This window comes from Benincasa hispida, chromosome 7 (assembly GCF_027475165.1).
Source record: "Benincasa hispida cultivar pf3 chromosome 7, pf3_genome.v1.1, whole genome shotgun sequence".
NCBI classification, from domain to species: Eukaryota; Viridiplantae; Streptophyta; class Magnoliopsida; order Cucurbitales; family Cucurbitaceae; genus Benincasa; species Benincasa hispida.
This window is the reverse complement of record NC_143484.1, coordinates 57,922,292-57,939,000: the sequence shown is the minus strand read 5'-3', so window position 1 is coordinate 57,939,000 and position 16,709 is coordinate 57,922,292. Positions and strand designations below refer to the sequence as shown.

Genomic DNA, 16,709 nt, shown 5'->3' with positions numbered 1-16,709 from the left:
TTTTGTTGATAGCACTATCTTAATAAGAAGGTGTCTCCATCGTAAAATAACTAGAATCTTAATATGATATTCATTTTAATTGAGATCTTTTTTTTAAAACTAACCCGTCAATCAACCAGTGATTTAAAATGAAAATAAAGATCCAACTATCTTACGATGGGTGAAAATAAATCGTAATGGTAGAATACTTTGTGACGTAAGTAGAAGATTAGTTTTCATATTTTTTTTATGATTAAGTTATTCTATTGTATTTAATCGTCCGTACAAAAATTTCTTTAAAAAATTAACAATTAACAAACAAATAAAAATAAATAAACATATTTATTTATATAATTAATTACTTCAAAGTTAAACTCAGCCGTTAGAATCAATGGCTCTAGCTGTTTGTTGGTATATCAAACTACGTCAAAATAAAATAAAAATATATATTTATTAAAAATGCTAAATAACAAACACAGAGCACCCAAGAAGCATCAAAATTAACCTCCTCTGTTTTCTTTCTTCCTCACAACGAAACGAAGAACTCCTAAAACCACTTCCATGGCTTCAAACGTCGTCGTTTCATCCTCCATCTTTCTACTGATTTTCATTTGTTCTTCAACAATCTCCGCCGCCGCCGCCGCCATCGACACAAATCAAAGTATGTTTCCGATGACATGTTCAAGAATAAAGAAATGCGAAGCCTCATTATATCACGTCAATGGCGACTTGCAGGCCGAGAGCGAAATCGCCGCCGCGTACTCCGTCAATCCGTCGCAGATTCAGCCGGTTCCGCGCAAGGGAGTTCAAGATTACTTAATTACGGTGCCGTGTTCATGCGAATCGGCCGACGGCGTGTCCGGAACGGCGTATTTTCACGACACGTCGTTCAGAGTGGGAGTTGGAGACTCCTTGAGCGACGTGTCGAATCGAAATTACAGCGGACAAGTTTGGATATTCGGCGATCCGTTGCTTTTTGCTGGAGATGAATTTGGGGTGAAATTGTTGTGTGGATGCATAGAAGACGAGTCTAAAATTGTGGTGACTTACACGGTTCAGATGCACGATACGTTGTCACAAATCGCTGGTCTTTTATGGGCTGATGCGAGTGAAATTCATAATTTGAATGCGAATTTGATTCAAGACCCTGGTTTGATTGTTCCCGGTTGGGTTTTGTTTGTGCCGATGTACAAGAATGCGTTTCAAAGTGCCAAAGGTAATTTTCTTCTTAATAATTGTATTTCATAATGCTTAAATTATTAATTCCCACGAATTCGTCTCGCATAACTTATTTAGGGGCCACTCGAAATTTAACTTAGATTTCTTGTTCTTTACTCTCATTTCTTCATCTTGTTCTTCTTGCTCATTCGAAGCGGGGAAAGAGATTGAAGACCGAAGACATTTTCTTTATTTTTAAATAATAAATAATAAATTTTTTAATAAAAATATTCTCCACACATGTGCGCCTCACCTCGCCTCGCCCAACCGATCGACAGATGGCGACACACATGGAATGTCCACCAAACTCATGTTTGCCTATCTCCTCATCCCTCTAAAACATAGGTACCCCTTAGGACCCAAACCTATAACTAAAGGTGAGGGTTTATAAAGAGAATCAAATTCACAAATCTAGTAATGTGGGATTTCTCAAAATCTTGTTTTTCTTTTATTTAAGTTTTTCACCAACAATCCCCCACCTGTAAAACTTTTCAGAATACAAGAAAACATTTTTTTCATCCAACAATATCAGTCTATAAAATATTGTGCATAAGCAAAGGTGTCTAATGACTTGAACCTTTACGTAGTGTAGATGATTCAAAATATAGTAGAGTAACTCTTGGTTTTGAACTCTATCTCTACCAACATCTCAAACACATCATTATTAGGATGTAGTTCGAAAGTCTATGCTTTAAGGCCTAGCACGTGTATCACAGTTTAGCAAATGCTCTAGAAAATTTGCCTAAAATTCCATAAGAAGTGACCCTCACTTCCATATCCACATAGGTCGTACTCCTGTAGCTAGGTACCCCACTTGACATCAATTATAGATCTCACTAAGAACTAAGGTCAACCTTTCTTACGCTTCAAGATATCATACTCAGACTCTAGGTCATAGGAAGGGAATTCTGTGTTCGCTTTAGCATGATTCATTTCATATCACATGTGATCAATTATTACTTATTGAACCTGTTTCTTTGGATTTTCAGTCTACAGGTTGGGTTTTCCTCACAGGTGATTCATTTCTTTATAGACATAAGTTCCATTCTTTCTAAGATCTTGAAAATCTTTTGTATGGCTAGTCCTTTCGTCAAAGGATCTGCCAAGTTTTCATCAGTTTGTATATGATCCGCTCTAACTACACCTCTAATGGTACCGTGCTTACAACGTATTTCTCATCTCTTTCCATTACAGTAATGGTTTTAAACTTTTGCGATTGCTGCAGTACTATCTCAATAGATCAATATGACTTATACGAGCTTTTTCCATAGAGGAATCTCTGATAGCAGACTTATAATCTAGCCTGCTTCTTCACTAGTTGTTGTTAGTGCTATCATTTCTGACTCCATCGTAGATTGGGCTAAAATAGTTTGTTTCTTGGACTTCCAAGAGATAGCTTTGCCTACTATATTAAAGATATAGCCACTTGTAGCCTTTGAATCATCCGAGAAGAAGTTCCAGTTAGCATCGTTGAACCCTTCCTAGACAGTGGAAAACTTCTAATAATGTAATCCTAGGTGTTGGGTTTTCTTCAAGTACCTCATAACCCTTTCTATAGCATTTCAATGCTCTATACTAGGTCTACTTGTAAACCTACAAAATAATCCTACAGCATAAGCTATATCATGCCTAGTGCAGTCAGCAGCGTATTGAGACGGCCTACGATGCTCGCATACTCAATTTAATTAACACTGTCATCAGTATTCTTGAACAACTTAACACTAGGGTTATAAGGAATAAATGCTGGTTTACATTCAAAGTAATTATATTTCTTTATAATCTTTTCTACATGATGAGATTGATCCAAATAAATTCTCTTTTCAGACGTAGTCACTTTTATGCTTCAGATTAAACTCGCTTCTTCTAAGTCTTTCATATCGAAGTTTGCACTCAACATGGATTTCACATTATTTATAACGTGCAAATTCGATCCAAAGATTAACAAATCATCTACATACAAGTATAAGATCGTGCAAAGATCATTTTCAACCTTGTAATAGATGCATTTGTCATTTTTATTGATTTTAAAACCTATATAGAGCATTAGGTTAACAAATTTTTCATGTCATTGTATAGGAACTTGTTTCAAGCCATAAAGAGATTTATCTGACTTGTAAACCTTGTTCTTTTGGTCGTGGACTATAAAACCCTCAGATTGTTCTATGTAAACCTCTTCTTCAAGTTCATCATTTAGGAAAGCAGTCTTTACATCCATTTGATATACTACGACGGCGAGAGAAAACAATACACGGATTGAGGTAATACTAGTGACAAGGAAAAATATGTCAAAGAAGTCTGTGTTTTCTCTTTGTCTAAAGCCCTTTGTTACTAACCTGGCTTTAAACTTGTCAACTGTTCCATCATGTCTAAGCTTCTTTCTTAGGATTCATTTGCACCCTATTGCCTTATAACCTAGGGGTAGGTCTACTAAGTTCCAAGTCTTATTTGACTCAAGAAAGTCTATCTCATTATTTATAGCTTATTGCCATAAGTAGGTATCTACAAATGATAGGGCGATTTTTAGGTCTTTAGGATCTTCTTCTACATTATAAGTCTGGAACTCATCCCCAAAATCCTTGACAATTCTAATTCTTTTGCTTTTTCTAGGTTTTGGCTCGATTTCCTTTGTAGAGGTAGGATTTCTAACTAGGGTTAGGATATTGGATCTCGAGCCCCCGCTATTTCTCGATTTAAAGGAAAATCTATTCTCAAAGAAATCAACATCATTTGACTCAATGATCACTTGGTTTACTAGGTCACAGAATCTATAGGCATTACTATTTATGACATAACCTATAAAGACACACTCATAGGCTTTACTATCAAGCATTCTTCTTTTGGGGTCAGGAATTCTTACAAAGGCTAGACACCCCTAAGTTCTAAAGTATGACATGTTTGGCTTCTTATTCTTAAGGACTTCGTAAGGTGAAGTTGTACTTTTAGATTTTAGTATTTTATTTAGAACATAACACACGGTAAGGATGATTTCACCCTAACAATGAGACGCGGCTCCTGAATTGAGTAAAGTAGAAACTACTAGCTCAACTAAAGTTCTATTTTTTTTCTTTCAACTTTTCTGTTCGTTTTAGAAGAGTGAGGTGCAGTATTTTCATGTATTATTCCATGTGAGTTAAAAAAAACTCATTAAAGTTGTCTGAGTCGTACTCAGTTCCTCTATTACTACGAAGTCTTTTAACATTCCGGTTATATTGATTTTCTACTTCAGTTACAAACAATTTAAAAGTATCAAATGCATCCCTTTTGTTTTTCAGCAAATATACAAAGGTGAAATCAGAGCAATCATCAACAAAAGTAATAAAAATATCTCTTATTGTTTCTAGTCAAGATGTCATCATATTCACATTCAGGATGAATTAAATCTAGAGGCTCAGATTCCCTAAGTACAATTTATGTGAAATCTAGTTATTTTAGCCTGACTACAGTATTCACATTTATCAAATTCATTCATGGATAACTTAGGAATCATTTCTAATCTACTCAGGTTACTAACTATCCGTTTATTTATATGACAAAGTATAGCATGCCAAATATTAAATGAACACAACATATAAACAAAAGATTTCATCTTATTCATTTCAAGGTTAAGTTTAAACATGCCATCAATTGCATATTCTTTTCCTACGAAAACATTATTCTTAGTAAGAGTATATAAGTTTTCCCCTATTGTCTGAGTAAAGCCGACCTTGTTGAGGAGATAGCCCGATACCAGATTCTTCTACATCTTCAGAGTGTGTAAAACTTCCTTCAGTGTGAGAGTCTTCCTGAAGGTAAACTTCAGCTCCACCTCGTCGGTTCCAACAACTTTAGTTGAGTGGTGATCCCCAACAGTATGTTCTTACCCTTAGTTTCAGTATAAGTTTTAAAAAGACTAAGGTCGTAACATACATGGCACATAGCACCAATGTCTATCCATCACCCCTCAAAACCACCGATCACATTTACTTCTGTGATCATGGCAACTAACGGTTCTTCTGTAAGGTTCGCTTGACCAGTAGGATAACGCTTGTTCCTACAATTCCTAGCCAATTGTCCAAGTTTATTACAGTTAAAGGAAAGAAATTGTACCATTTCTCCCGAGGGGGGTTTCTGCTTCTTTTGATTGTTCTGGTTGTTGGATCCACGGTTCTGACTTTTCCTTTTGGTTCCCTTTGACTTTTGGTCAGACTTTATCGCAGCAGAGGCAGATCTCCCAGGAACGATGTTAACCTCTTCCCTCTGGTCCTGCTTCCGATCTTCCTCCTCAATCCTCGGCAGGTGATCAGATTCTCCAAAGAAAATTTCTTAGACTTATGCCTCAAGATGTTCTTAAAATCCTTCCATAAATGAGGCAATTTATATATAATAACAACAACTTAGAATTGCTCGTTTAGGGGCATACCTTTACTTATTATTTCGTGGGCTATCTTCTACAGTTCATGGGACTCAGCTTTTACAGATTTGTCATCCGTCATCTAAAACTTTAGGTAATAGCTGAAGACATACTTTTTTTACCCAACCTCCTTGGTATCATACTTCTTCTACAGGGCATCCCAAACTTCCTTTGTTGTCTTCATTGAGCTATAGTAATCATATAGATTATTCGTCAAACCATTTTTACCCAAAAAAAAATTTTCTTCCCAGTCAACAGCTTCTTTCATTTATTGTTCGATCGGATTTTCCTTTAGGATAGTTGGCTTCTCCGTATTGCATGCGTCAGCAACCTTTTTGACGGTAAGGAAGAATAGCATCTTCTGCTTACAACATTTGAAGTTTGCTCCTTCAAATCAGAATGGACGGTTGAGATTGGAGGACATGATGTCATTCTGAGTTGAAAGGGTCATCATAATAATGATAGATGGAAACCATCTTAAGATTGTTGGAACAGTTACCCTCTGATGGACAAAAGATGACAACAACGAACGGTCACGAATGGCAGTCGTCAGAAAATAGAACCTGCAAAAAAGAAACTCGTTACAGGCTAAGTCGCAGATCTCACTCTCTTTAAAACATTTCATAGCTCTACCCAAATGTGCAAGTAGTTCTATAGAATTTCCACGTCATCCTTAGAATAAAACAATCCAGAAGAAATAAATCTATCTCAATAAGAGTTGCATTGGAACTAATTGGAAAAATCACACCTTTCAGATTAATATAAGTTGCTTGGAAATCGTAAAACTCGAGAAAAAAGTAAAGAGAACGTCTTAAGAAGAGAAGATAAGAAGAAAATTGTTGTTGTGAAGGAACTCTACTCAATTTATAGGTCTTGGAGGCTAACAATTGCACAAAACTGATGGGGAGAGGAACACGTACAACCACAAAACGTGCACGAAGGCCACACGTGAGAAGCGGAGAAGGAGTCCAAGGACTAGACGTTTTAATATTTCCACACACATGCGCACGCTCGCCTCGCCACGCCACACCTGGCCAGGCGAACGACGACAGTGGCGGTGGTGGTGCGCGTGTGTGGGATGTCTACCAAACCCATCTTTGCCTATCTCTCACCTCCTTTAAAACATGGGTACCCTTGGGCCCAAACCCATAACTAAGGGTGAAGGTTTATAAAAGAGACTCCAATTCACAAATCTAGTAATGTGGGATTTCTCAAAACCTTAATTTTCCTTTATTTAAGTTTTTCACCAACATCGCTTCTTCCTCTCGTTTTTTGGTCTCACTATTGCTTTTTCCTCTCGTTCTGATTCACGCTCCAACTTATATCTTTAATTCGATAAGAAGAAGAATGTGTTGACATAAACAGAAAAAATCACAGGAAAAAGAGGACAACTGAAGAAAAGATGGTGGGAAGGAAATCTCACTGAAAAAAGGGAAAAAAGAGCGACATAAACATAAATTATCGGAAAAGAAAAAGGGGAAATCGTTGAAAAACAAAGGGCATCATAAATAGAAGAAATCACCAAAAAAGAAAAAAAAAAAAGCAGAAAAAATGGGAAAAAAAGAAAAGAAAAAAGTATGGAAAAGAGAGAAGGAAGAAGGAATAAGGGGTAAAGTGGGAAGTTCATAAGGTGATGACATCAGCAAAAGGCCCAAAATCGAGCAAATTAAAAAAAGATGCCAAATTTCGAGATGATCCCTTGGTAGCAATTTCTCCATTTAAGTATACTTTTGGTAACCATTTCGATTTTTGTTTTTGAAAATTAAGCCTGTTTTTTCTCTATTTCTTACCCAGATTTAACTATAGAGGTTGAATTCTTAGCCAAATTCCAAAAACAAAAACAAGTATTTAAAAACTAATTTTTTTAATTTCCAAAATTTGGCTTGATTTTTTAAACAATAAGTAAAAAGTAGATTAGAAAAGAAGAAGTTTGGAGTTGGGAGTAATGTCTATAGGTTTAATTTTGAAAAACGAAAAACGAAAAACGAAAAACCAAATTGTTATAAAAAAAAAGATAACAAAAGATAACAAATCACTTTTGCTTGTTAAAAAACAATATGAAATACATTTTTAATATTTAAATTTACACTTCTAAATATAATTTCACATCTTCAACATTGATTTGGAATTACTAAATCCCTTTAATTTTTAAAACTTAAGCTTATAAAACATTTATTTGACTTGTGTTTTTTTTTTTCTTGTGGAGTTCGGCTAAGAGTTCAATCATTTAAGAAAGATCCAAATTATTGTTAGAAGTTGTCTAGAAATAAGCTTAGTTTTTAAAATTAAAAAATAAAAAACAAAAATCCCCTCATTTGGTAATCATTTTGGTTTTTGAAAATTAAGCCTATTTTTCCTCGTCTCTTATTATGTTTTGCATTTTTATTAAGTACAATGGTTGAATTCTTAGCCAAATTTCAAAAATAAAAAACAAGTTTTTAAATGCTATGTTTTTTAGTTTTCAAAATTTGACTTAGTTCTTTAAACCATTGGAAAAAAGTAGATAATAATGAAAGAAATTTGGAGATGGAAGTAGTGTCTATAAGCTTAATTCTCAAAAATAAAAACGCAAAAGTTAAGGCTCCATTTGGTAACTATTTAGTTTTTTATTTTTGTTTTTGTTTTTGAAAATTAAGCTTATTTCATCCACATTTCTTACAATGATTTGCATCTTTCTTAATTAGAATGGTTGAAACCCTAGTCAAATTTAAAAAACAAAAACAACTTTTTGAAGGCTACTTTTTTTAGTTCTCAATTTTTTGCTTGGTTTTTTAAACCATTGGTGAAGATAGATAACAAAGGAAGAAATTTGGAGATGTAAGTAGAGATGTCCAATTTTTCCATGGGGACGGGGCGGGGATTCCCCGATTAGGTGAGGAATGGGGGAGGGAGTAGGGGAAAAAATTCCCTGTGAGCTAAACAGGGACGGGTCCCCGATCCTGACCCCGGCCTTGCCTCGTTTCTCGTCCCCCATCCCCCGTCCCCGCCTCGATTAGCTTTTACATATTTATTTAGTATAGTTATCTAATGTTATGTTATTATTATTATTATATAAATATTACATTTAAATTTCAAATTTGATTATTTATTGGGAAAGATCACGAATATGTTTAAATTGAATGTTTAAATTTACATTATATATGTGAATAGTTTGATTTATATTTATTTCTTTCTACTAAAAATTAATTTGCTTTTTAGGCTAAAATTTGAGTAATTTATCTTTAAATTCAAATTGTTATATAAAGCTAATCATAATAAACAATTTGCTCACATTAGTGATTTAAATTAATTTACTTTTTACAAAAAAAAAAAAGAAAGAAAGAAAAGGTAACTGGGAAAAATTCCCCGCGGGGAATCATCGCCTCAATCCCCGTGGGAAACTTCATGGGGATGAGGAATGAAATGGGGAGCAGGGACGAGGATGGGGAATGGCATCCTCGGCCTTGCCCCGCCCCGTGGACATCTCTAAATGTAAGTAATATCCATAAGCTTAATTTTTTTCATAAACAAAAACAAAAAACAAATTGATTACCGAATGGGGTCTACAGTAATCATCTGGTTTTTAGATTTTAGTCTTTTAAAATTAAGTCTATAAACACTCATACCTCTAGATTTCTTGTTTTGTTATCAACTTTCTATCCATATTTTTAAAAACCAAGTCAAAATTTGAAAATTAAAATAAGTAGTTTTTAAAAACTTGTTTTTGTTTTTAGAAATTGTCTAAGAATTCACTCTTGTACTTAAAAAGAAGTAAACCATGGTAAGAAAACGAGAGAATATAACTTGATTTTCAAAAACTTAAAACAAAAAAGAAAATGAAATGATTACCAAATAAGGCAAGAATGATTATCAAATAGACCTAAAAATTCATGTTTCATAATGATTTTGAAAATGTTAAATGTGATTTTAACCATTTTGACATGCTTGGAGTCATTTTAAAATGGTTATAACTTGTTTTTTTTTCTTAAATGAAGTTCTTTTCAAAAAAGAAAAATGAAAAACAAAAACGAAACAAGTTTAACACTGATTGATTTTAGAGCTAATATGGTGTGTTTATGTGGAATTAGGGTCGCAAAAGAAACATGTATTGACAATAGTTGTTGCAATACTATCAACATTGACACTACTTTCATTGGGCTTATTGGCTATCATCTTCATAAGGAGAAAATTAAAGAAGTCACGCCATAACAACCAGCTCCAAAATTCAAAACCTCCCTCCCGGAGTTTTACCTTTTTTGGAACCTCCAGCTTCCAATATCCGCTATCCAAGTCCAAATCAGAAGCTCAAAAAACTTCATTTAGAAAAGGTGAGGAAATTAAAACCACTTCTAACAGTTTAGTCTTTGAATTATTATAGCCATAACGATTTGGTCTTTATACTTTAAAATTTACAATAGTTTAGTCATAAAGAATGATGTAGTCTCTATACTTTAAAATTTGTAATAATTAAGTCTCTATGTTAAAAAAAATTCATCAAAACTAAGTGTAAAATTTTATGATGTAATAACCTTTTATTTATAGTTTATAAAAAATGTATAAATTTTTTTTATTAAATACTATAATTTTTTTATGTTAAAGATTAAATTGTTATCAATTATAAATTAATAGATTATTTTGTTAAGGATTAAATTGTCGTAAATTAGAAAGGGAAAAAAAAAGTAAAAAGGAGACTAACTACTTAATTACTTACAGTAAATATATTATTTACAGAAGTTTCAGGATTTGAATCAGAAAAAACAATGATTTTTACCATTGAGGAGATCCAAGAGGCTACGGCTAACTTCGATGAATCTCGCAAGATTGGAGAGGGTGGATATGGAACTGTTTACCATGGAGTATTAAATGAACAGGTTTTTTTATTCTTTTTAATTTTTGGGTGTGTTTTGCTATTTTAATATTGATTTCTTTTTTTTTTTCCTACAGTATATAGAACATAAAATGAGAGTTTGTTGATAATTTGTTGTTTAATTTGCAGGAGGTTGCAATTAAGAAAATGAAATCTAATAAATCCAAAGAGTTCTTCGCAGAATTAAAAGTTCTGTGCAGGATCCATCATATTAATGTGGTAAGTTACGGAACATTAATACCTTAAACTATTTATTGTTCGAATATTTTCTAAAACATATAAGTATATATAGTTCTATGTTAATAAGTAATAATTATGATGATCCTTTGATTTTTCAGGTGGAACTTTTAGGATATGCTAGTGGAGATGACCATTTGTATTTGGTTTATGAGTATGTTCAAAATGGATCGCTTAGTGATCATCTACATGATCCTTTGAAAAAAGGTACTCAAATTAATTATTTGCTTGAGTTATATTATATGGGAAGAATATAACTTCACTAAATTAATTGATTCAATTAAAATGTAATATATTGTTTTTTCAAGGATTTTCAAAAATAAAAAAATAAGGAAAAATATTTACACAAATAGTAAAATTTAATTATAGTTGTGATTGTCTATCACATATAGATGTTGATAGAAGCTATTAATGTCTATCAGTAAAGTCAATCATTGATATAATTTTCTATCCGTGATTTTTTTTTTTTTTTTGTTTATTTACGGAGCATAATGAAAAAAGTGACATTGATTTGATTAGGATACCAAGCTTTATCATGGCCTACAAGAACACAAATAGCTCTGGACACAGCGAAGGGTATTGAGTACATTCACGACCATACTAAAGCACGATATGTTCACCGTGATATCAAGACGAGTAATATCCTTCTTGATGAAAGCCTTGAAGCGAAGGTAATAAATTTCATCTATTAATGTAAATAAAAAGAAAATTAATTACATCTTTAGACTAGATTTAACTTGTCAATTCTACTGATATTAACCATGACAAACTATATCTAAGGGTCTCTTCAAATTGATTTTCTAAGCATTTAAAAAAGTGTTTTTAAGTGAAAAGAAAAATATTTTCAAAAGTATACGTGAAAAGTCAATTGAAATAGACTTTTGATTTATCTCGATCAACTCAACTCTAAGGCCATGTTTATCAGGTGAGTAATCTGAAAAGTGTATCCTACTTCGTTTCCGTATTTGACATGGGAGATCCACTCCCAATTTGTAATAAAAAAATCGCATACTGATTGACGAGTGGAGGGTGATCTATTGAGTATAAGAATTATGAATTTGTCACATTAACCATTGCTATTTCCATTAGAGTTTAATGGTAACGGTAACAGTAATAGCAAATGTGACATATTCATAAATCTAAGTAAATGCGATTAAAAGTAATCTAATTATGTTTATAATTGAGATTAATTACGATTGATCCATCAATGAAATTTCATAGTGATTACACCATTTTTATTATAGATTGATAAACATAGTCTAAATTGTTTAAGCCTTTTGCAGGTTGCAGATTTTGGACTAGTAAAGTTAGTTGGACGAACAAACGACGAGGAGCTCGTAGCGACCCGACTGGTCGGAACACCGGGCTACCTTCCTCCAGAGTAAGAAGAGAAATAAATTCCAAATAATTAATTTCTAAAATTATGAAGTCTTGCTAATAATTTTTTTTTGTAAATCTTTGTAAAAAGATCTGTAAAAGAGCTACAAGTGACACCCAAAACGGACGTATTTGCATTTGGAGTAGTTTTGGCGGAGCTAATTACAGGAAGAAGAGCTCTGGTTCGAGAAAGCCAAGAGCCAAAGAGAACCAAATCACTAATCACGCTTGTAAATTTTCAAACTAACTACATTTGTTTTTTTTTTTTTTTTTTAAAAAAAAAATTTATTTATTATCATTATGATTATTTTTTAAAAAAAAAAAAAAAAAAACTTTTTGACCTGGTCTAGTTCCATTTAATTCTTAGATTTCAAAATATTTTATGATTAGTCTTTTATGTTTTGATTTTAGTTTCAATTTAGTCTCTTGATTTTGAAATGTTACAATTTTACTTTGAAATTGTTTCAATTTGGTTTATAAGTTTCAAGATTTATACTTTTAATCTCGATTTTCATTAAATACTCATTTGCCATCTTTTTAACTTGATTAAAAATGTAAATCTTGAAATCTAATCCAAACTCAAAAGAGACTAAAGTGTGTAATTTTTTAAAATGTAGGAATAAAATAGAAACTATACAAAAAATCTAGGGAGGAAAAAGTTATTTCTCCCTTCTTTCTTACTAAGAAAAAATACATTTTTAGTTCTCAAGGTTTTTGGAATAGATGCGTTTGGTCCCTAAAGTTTCAAGTTAGTCATTTTAGTTCTTAAGCTTTCAATAATAGGTTTAAAAGATCCTATTCGTTAACAGAACTGTTTAAATTAATAAATCTGTCCAAGTAGATTACTTAAATGTTGTTGTGGCTTGCTAACTAAGTTGATGATTTAGATTTAAATTTGTCTCGTGAAGAGACAAAAGACAGAAATGACGTGAAGTTGAGTTCGTCGAGTTCATTTCTTGTGAAGTAACTTCATGAGAAGAATTTCATAGGAAAAAAGACAAAAATGACATGAAATTGAGTTCATTTCTCGTGAAGTTCGTCTCATGAAACTTTACGAGACAAATTTAAATTCAAATAATCAACTTAATCAGTAAGCTACATCAAACATTTAAATAATCTACTTGGACAGATATGTTGATTTAAACAATTCTGTTAATGAAGAGGACCTGTTAAATCTATTATTGAAAAGTTAAGGACTAAAATGACTGATTTAAAACTTGAAGGATCAAACACATTTATTGGGGACTAAAAAAATATTTTTTCCCAACTCACTATTATTATTTTGCACTTGAGTTAAGATTAATTATATAATATGCAGCATTTAAAAATTAATTTGGTTGGATTGCGATGTTGTTTTAGATTTATTCAATATTCCAAGGGGAAAACTCTGAGGCTGTTCTGGAAGCCGTCGTGGATGAAAATTTGCATGGAAGCTACCCGATGGAAGATGTTTACAAGGTAAATTTGCTTCCATAAATTTCTTTTTCTGCTGAGTTTGGCATTGGGGATAATTTCACATATAAGTGAAGTCTAGCTATAAATTAATTTTTTTAAAAAATACTCCATAAATACTTTTCAAATAAGAACTGGTGAATATTTTTTTAATACCACAAAAACATTTGAAATAACCAAATCAAGCATAGTTTAGCTGATATATAATATGTGTTAACGACTATGAAGTTTGTAGTCTGAATCTCTCACTTTATTATAATAAAAAAATATTTTGAAGTAAAAAGAATTTAAAATCACTTTTAATAAGGACCATAATTTTATACTTTTTTTTAAAGAAAAAAATCATAATAGATTAAAATATTTTTTACTTTGTATTAATTAGATTCACCTTTGTTATCTTTAATCTTCTCTTTTTAAAAAATAAATTATATGTTTATTAGAGTTTTTATTTTCTTAACAATGATAATTAGTGTACGTTCGTCTTTAAAAATGCAGGCTCAATCATTTATTGTACTAAAAAAAATAACATCACAAAATTGAAAATAAAGTTTCTAATAGATATAGATATTTTGTTAAGATACGAATTTTACATAACCCTATGATGTTTCAATTTAAATTTTATGGTTGGTTAAACTTCACAAATGGTAAGTCATTCATTTTACCCACGTAAATGTACAGTACATTTATTTTTGTATATCTAGTCATAACTGTAAATAGACCCAATTAACACAATCAACCAAATAAAAAAGAAAATGGATTCCTTGTCAATCACAAAAGGCACATTTCTTAAGGACAAGTACAATATGGGAAAATTAGACAAGCACTAACTTATATAATTTGACTGAATTACATGGACCAAATAAAAAAAATTAAAATATAGAAGCAATTATATACTCCGTGTTAGTGACTAAGAATAGGATGTTCGTGAGATGGTTTGGATTGTGTTCGTTTTAGATTGTAAATTTATTCAATCCAAATAATTCTTATTAAAATATGAATCCAACTCAATCCAATCATGAAATATTTGATGTTTGGGTTATTGGAGTCATTTATTTAAAATTTTATTTAATATCTTATTCAATTATTTTCATATATTTAATTAAGATTAACGACTTAATTTCAATTTATATAATGGAAATTTTCTTTTTAAGGTATTAAAAAATTATTTTAAAGAGTTTTTGGAGAATAAATTATTGACAAATAATAAAATTAAATAAAACTAAAATCTATAAATAATTATATTATTATTAACAAATATATACATTTTTTTAATACCCCTACCAAAGAGGGCCATGATTCTAACCTCCTCATCTCTGTTGCCCTAAAATTTAGAGTTATTAAAAAAATTTAAAAATTTAAAAATTATATAGATACAATATTAAAATTTTGAGATTATAAAAGGGGTGTTTAAGATAAAGAGTTGGTTACTATAGTTATAGATTATTATAATTGGATTATAATAGTTTTTGTTTGACATGTAAATTATTTTAGTTTGAGAATAAAATAGTAAACATTGTAGTAGATAATAAAAAATGATGAATATAAAATAGTAAAAATTTTAGCAAATAATAAATACGATAACAAATAAGTATTATAAAGTAGTGTTGACTATAGTTAATAGATAAATATATAATAATATTTACTACACACCTAAAATATTTTGTGGGCGTAAAATGTGAAATGAAAGTGTAAATTTGGGTGCAGATGGGGGAGATAGCGGCGTGGTGTTTGAACGAAAATCCGGTGGGGAGACCAGAGATGCGTGAAATTGTTCCTTTGCTGTCGCAGCTTATGACGTCCGCCGTCGAGTGGGAGGCCTCACTCGGTGGTAACAGCCAGGTTTTCAGTGGCCTCTTCACCGGACGATGATCCAAATTTCAAACTCAAATTCCATATATACCCTTTCTCTTCGTCTTTTATCTTTTTTTATCTTTTTTTTTTTTTTTTTTTCTTAAAAAAAAAAACATTTTCCCCTTCTTCTTCTTTTGTAATGTTTTGTGAAACAAAGGAAGGTTGGTTGTAATTAAATTCATTGAATTCATCTTTGCCAATTTACTTACTGCGTCAAGTGAAGAAGCATGTGTGGATTTAAGGGGTAGGATGGAAATAAAGTAAATTTGCAATTTGTCAATTTGTTTTGTGAAAAAAATTATTTTATGGTTAAAAACTTAAAATATAATTTGTTTGGATGTCTAACCACTATCCTTATTTCTTATTAATGTCTCTTGTGGGTTAAATTATAAACTTAATTTTAGATTTGTATCTATAACTTTGAAAAGTGTTCAATATTTTCTTAATATTTAATTTTGTGCCAAATTAAATTCATGAATTCTTTGACATACATTACGAGACAATAACAAAACAAATCAGTCCCTTATCAGCATGTTCTTTCAATACTTTTTTCTTTTTTAAGAAATGAGAGAAAATTGTTTTTAATCTCGTGTAACATTTTTTTTAATTCACCACTAAACAAAAAATTAAATTTTAAAGTCTCATGTTTTTAAGGAAAAGAAGAGGAAAGTTTGAGGCTATCTTAGATATGAGTTCAATTTTCTGTCTAATAGATCAATTAGTTTTAACAATTTCAAATACATCAAAAACCTATTCCATACAAAATTATCTTAAGAATCTATAGATATAAAATTAAAAATTTAAGAGTCCATTAAATACTCTTAAATTTAGTGACCACGTAGACACAAATATGAAATTTTCCTAATTAAAATTGTAATTTAAGCTCCAAAGTTATGCTTAAATATTTTTAAAAAATTTTAAAAAAAACATTAATTTCTTAGTTTTTTGTGTGTTGTAAATTTTGGAAAATTAGCCGCTATATATTTCATTGTTAATAACATCTACCACACATAGCAATAAAATGGAAAAAAAAAAAAAGTATGAACACAACATTTGTCCACCCTTAATGATAAGAAATCATAGCTCAACTGACATGTAGTATATATCAATGATTAAAATATCTGTAATTTGAATCCTCCATCTTTATTATACTAAAAAATAATCAACAATTAAGATGGTAGTGATTCTATTATTCACTTAATTGTTCTAAAATTGACAGAAAAAGAAAATGTCAACATAGCTATGAAGTTAAATAGTATGTTACTTGTTTGTTGGTTTTCTGTAAACTTTTTAAGACAAGTTTATTTCTACTTTTTTAATTATATGTTAAATAAGTTCTTAATTTTTTTTAAATAAAAA

The 16,709-nt window shown here is 31.1% G+C and overlaps 1 protein-coding gene across 3 annotated transcripts; it reads left to right on the top strand.

Annotated features, from left to right (window-relative positions):
• The first annotated feature begins 366 nt into the window (after positions 1–366).
• On the top strand, positions 367–15,627 carry LOC120082107 (lysM domain receptor-like kinase 3). 3 transcript variants are annotated; one of them, XM_039037335.2, is made up of 10 exons: positions 367–1,195; positions 9,655–9,894; positions 10,298–10,437; positions 10,563–10,652; positions 10,772–10,877; positions 11,190–11,341; positions 11,954–12,051; positions 12,139–12,277; positions 13,407–13,505; positions 15,204–15,627. In XM_039037335.2, the coding sequence occupies exons 1-10, from the start codon at positions 541–543 to the stop codon at positions 15,366–15,368; spliced, it is 1,884 nt and encodes a 627-aa protein (XP_038893263.2). In that variant the 5' UTR covers positions 367–540; the 3' UTR covers positions 15,369–15,627. The 3 variants fall into 3 exon arrangements, with proteins under 3 accessions (XP_038893263.2, XP_090171885.1, XP_090171886.1); XM_090315759.1 differs by lacking the exon at positions 9,655–9,894; XM_090315760.1 differs by lacking the exon at positions 12,139–12,277.
• Positions 15,628–16,709: the final 1,082 nt, after the last annotated feature.

Bases quoted from the DNA above. Each gene is read 5' to 3' on its own strand.
- LOC120082107 (XM_039037335.2), top strand. From the start codon at position 541: ATGGCTTCAAACGTCGTCGTTTCATCCTCCATCTTTCTACTGATTTTC. The intron at 10,438-10,562 runs GTTTTTTTATTC...TTTAATTTGCAG, and splicing joins ATGGAGTATTAAATGAACAG to GAGGTTGCAATTAAGAAAAT. The intron at 10,878-11,189 runs GTACTCAAATTA...TGATTTGATTAG, and splicing joins ACATGATCCTTTGAAAAAAG to GATACCAAGCTTTATCATGG.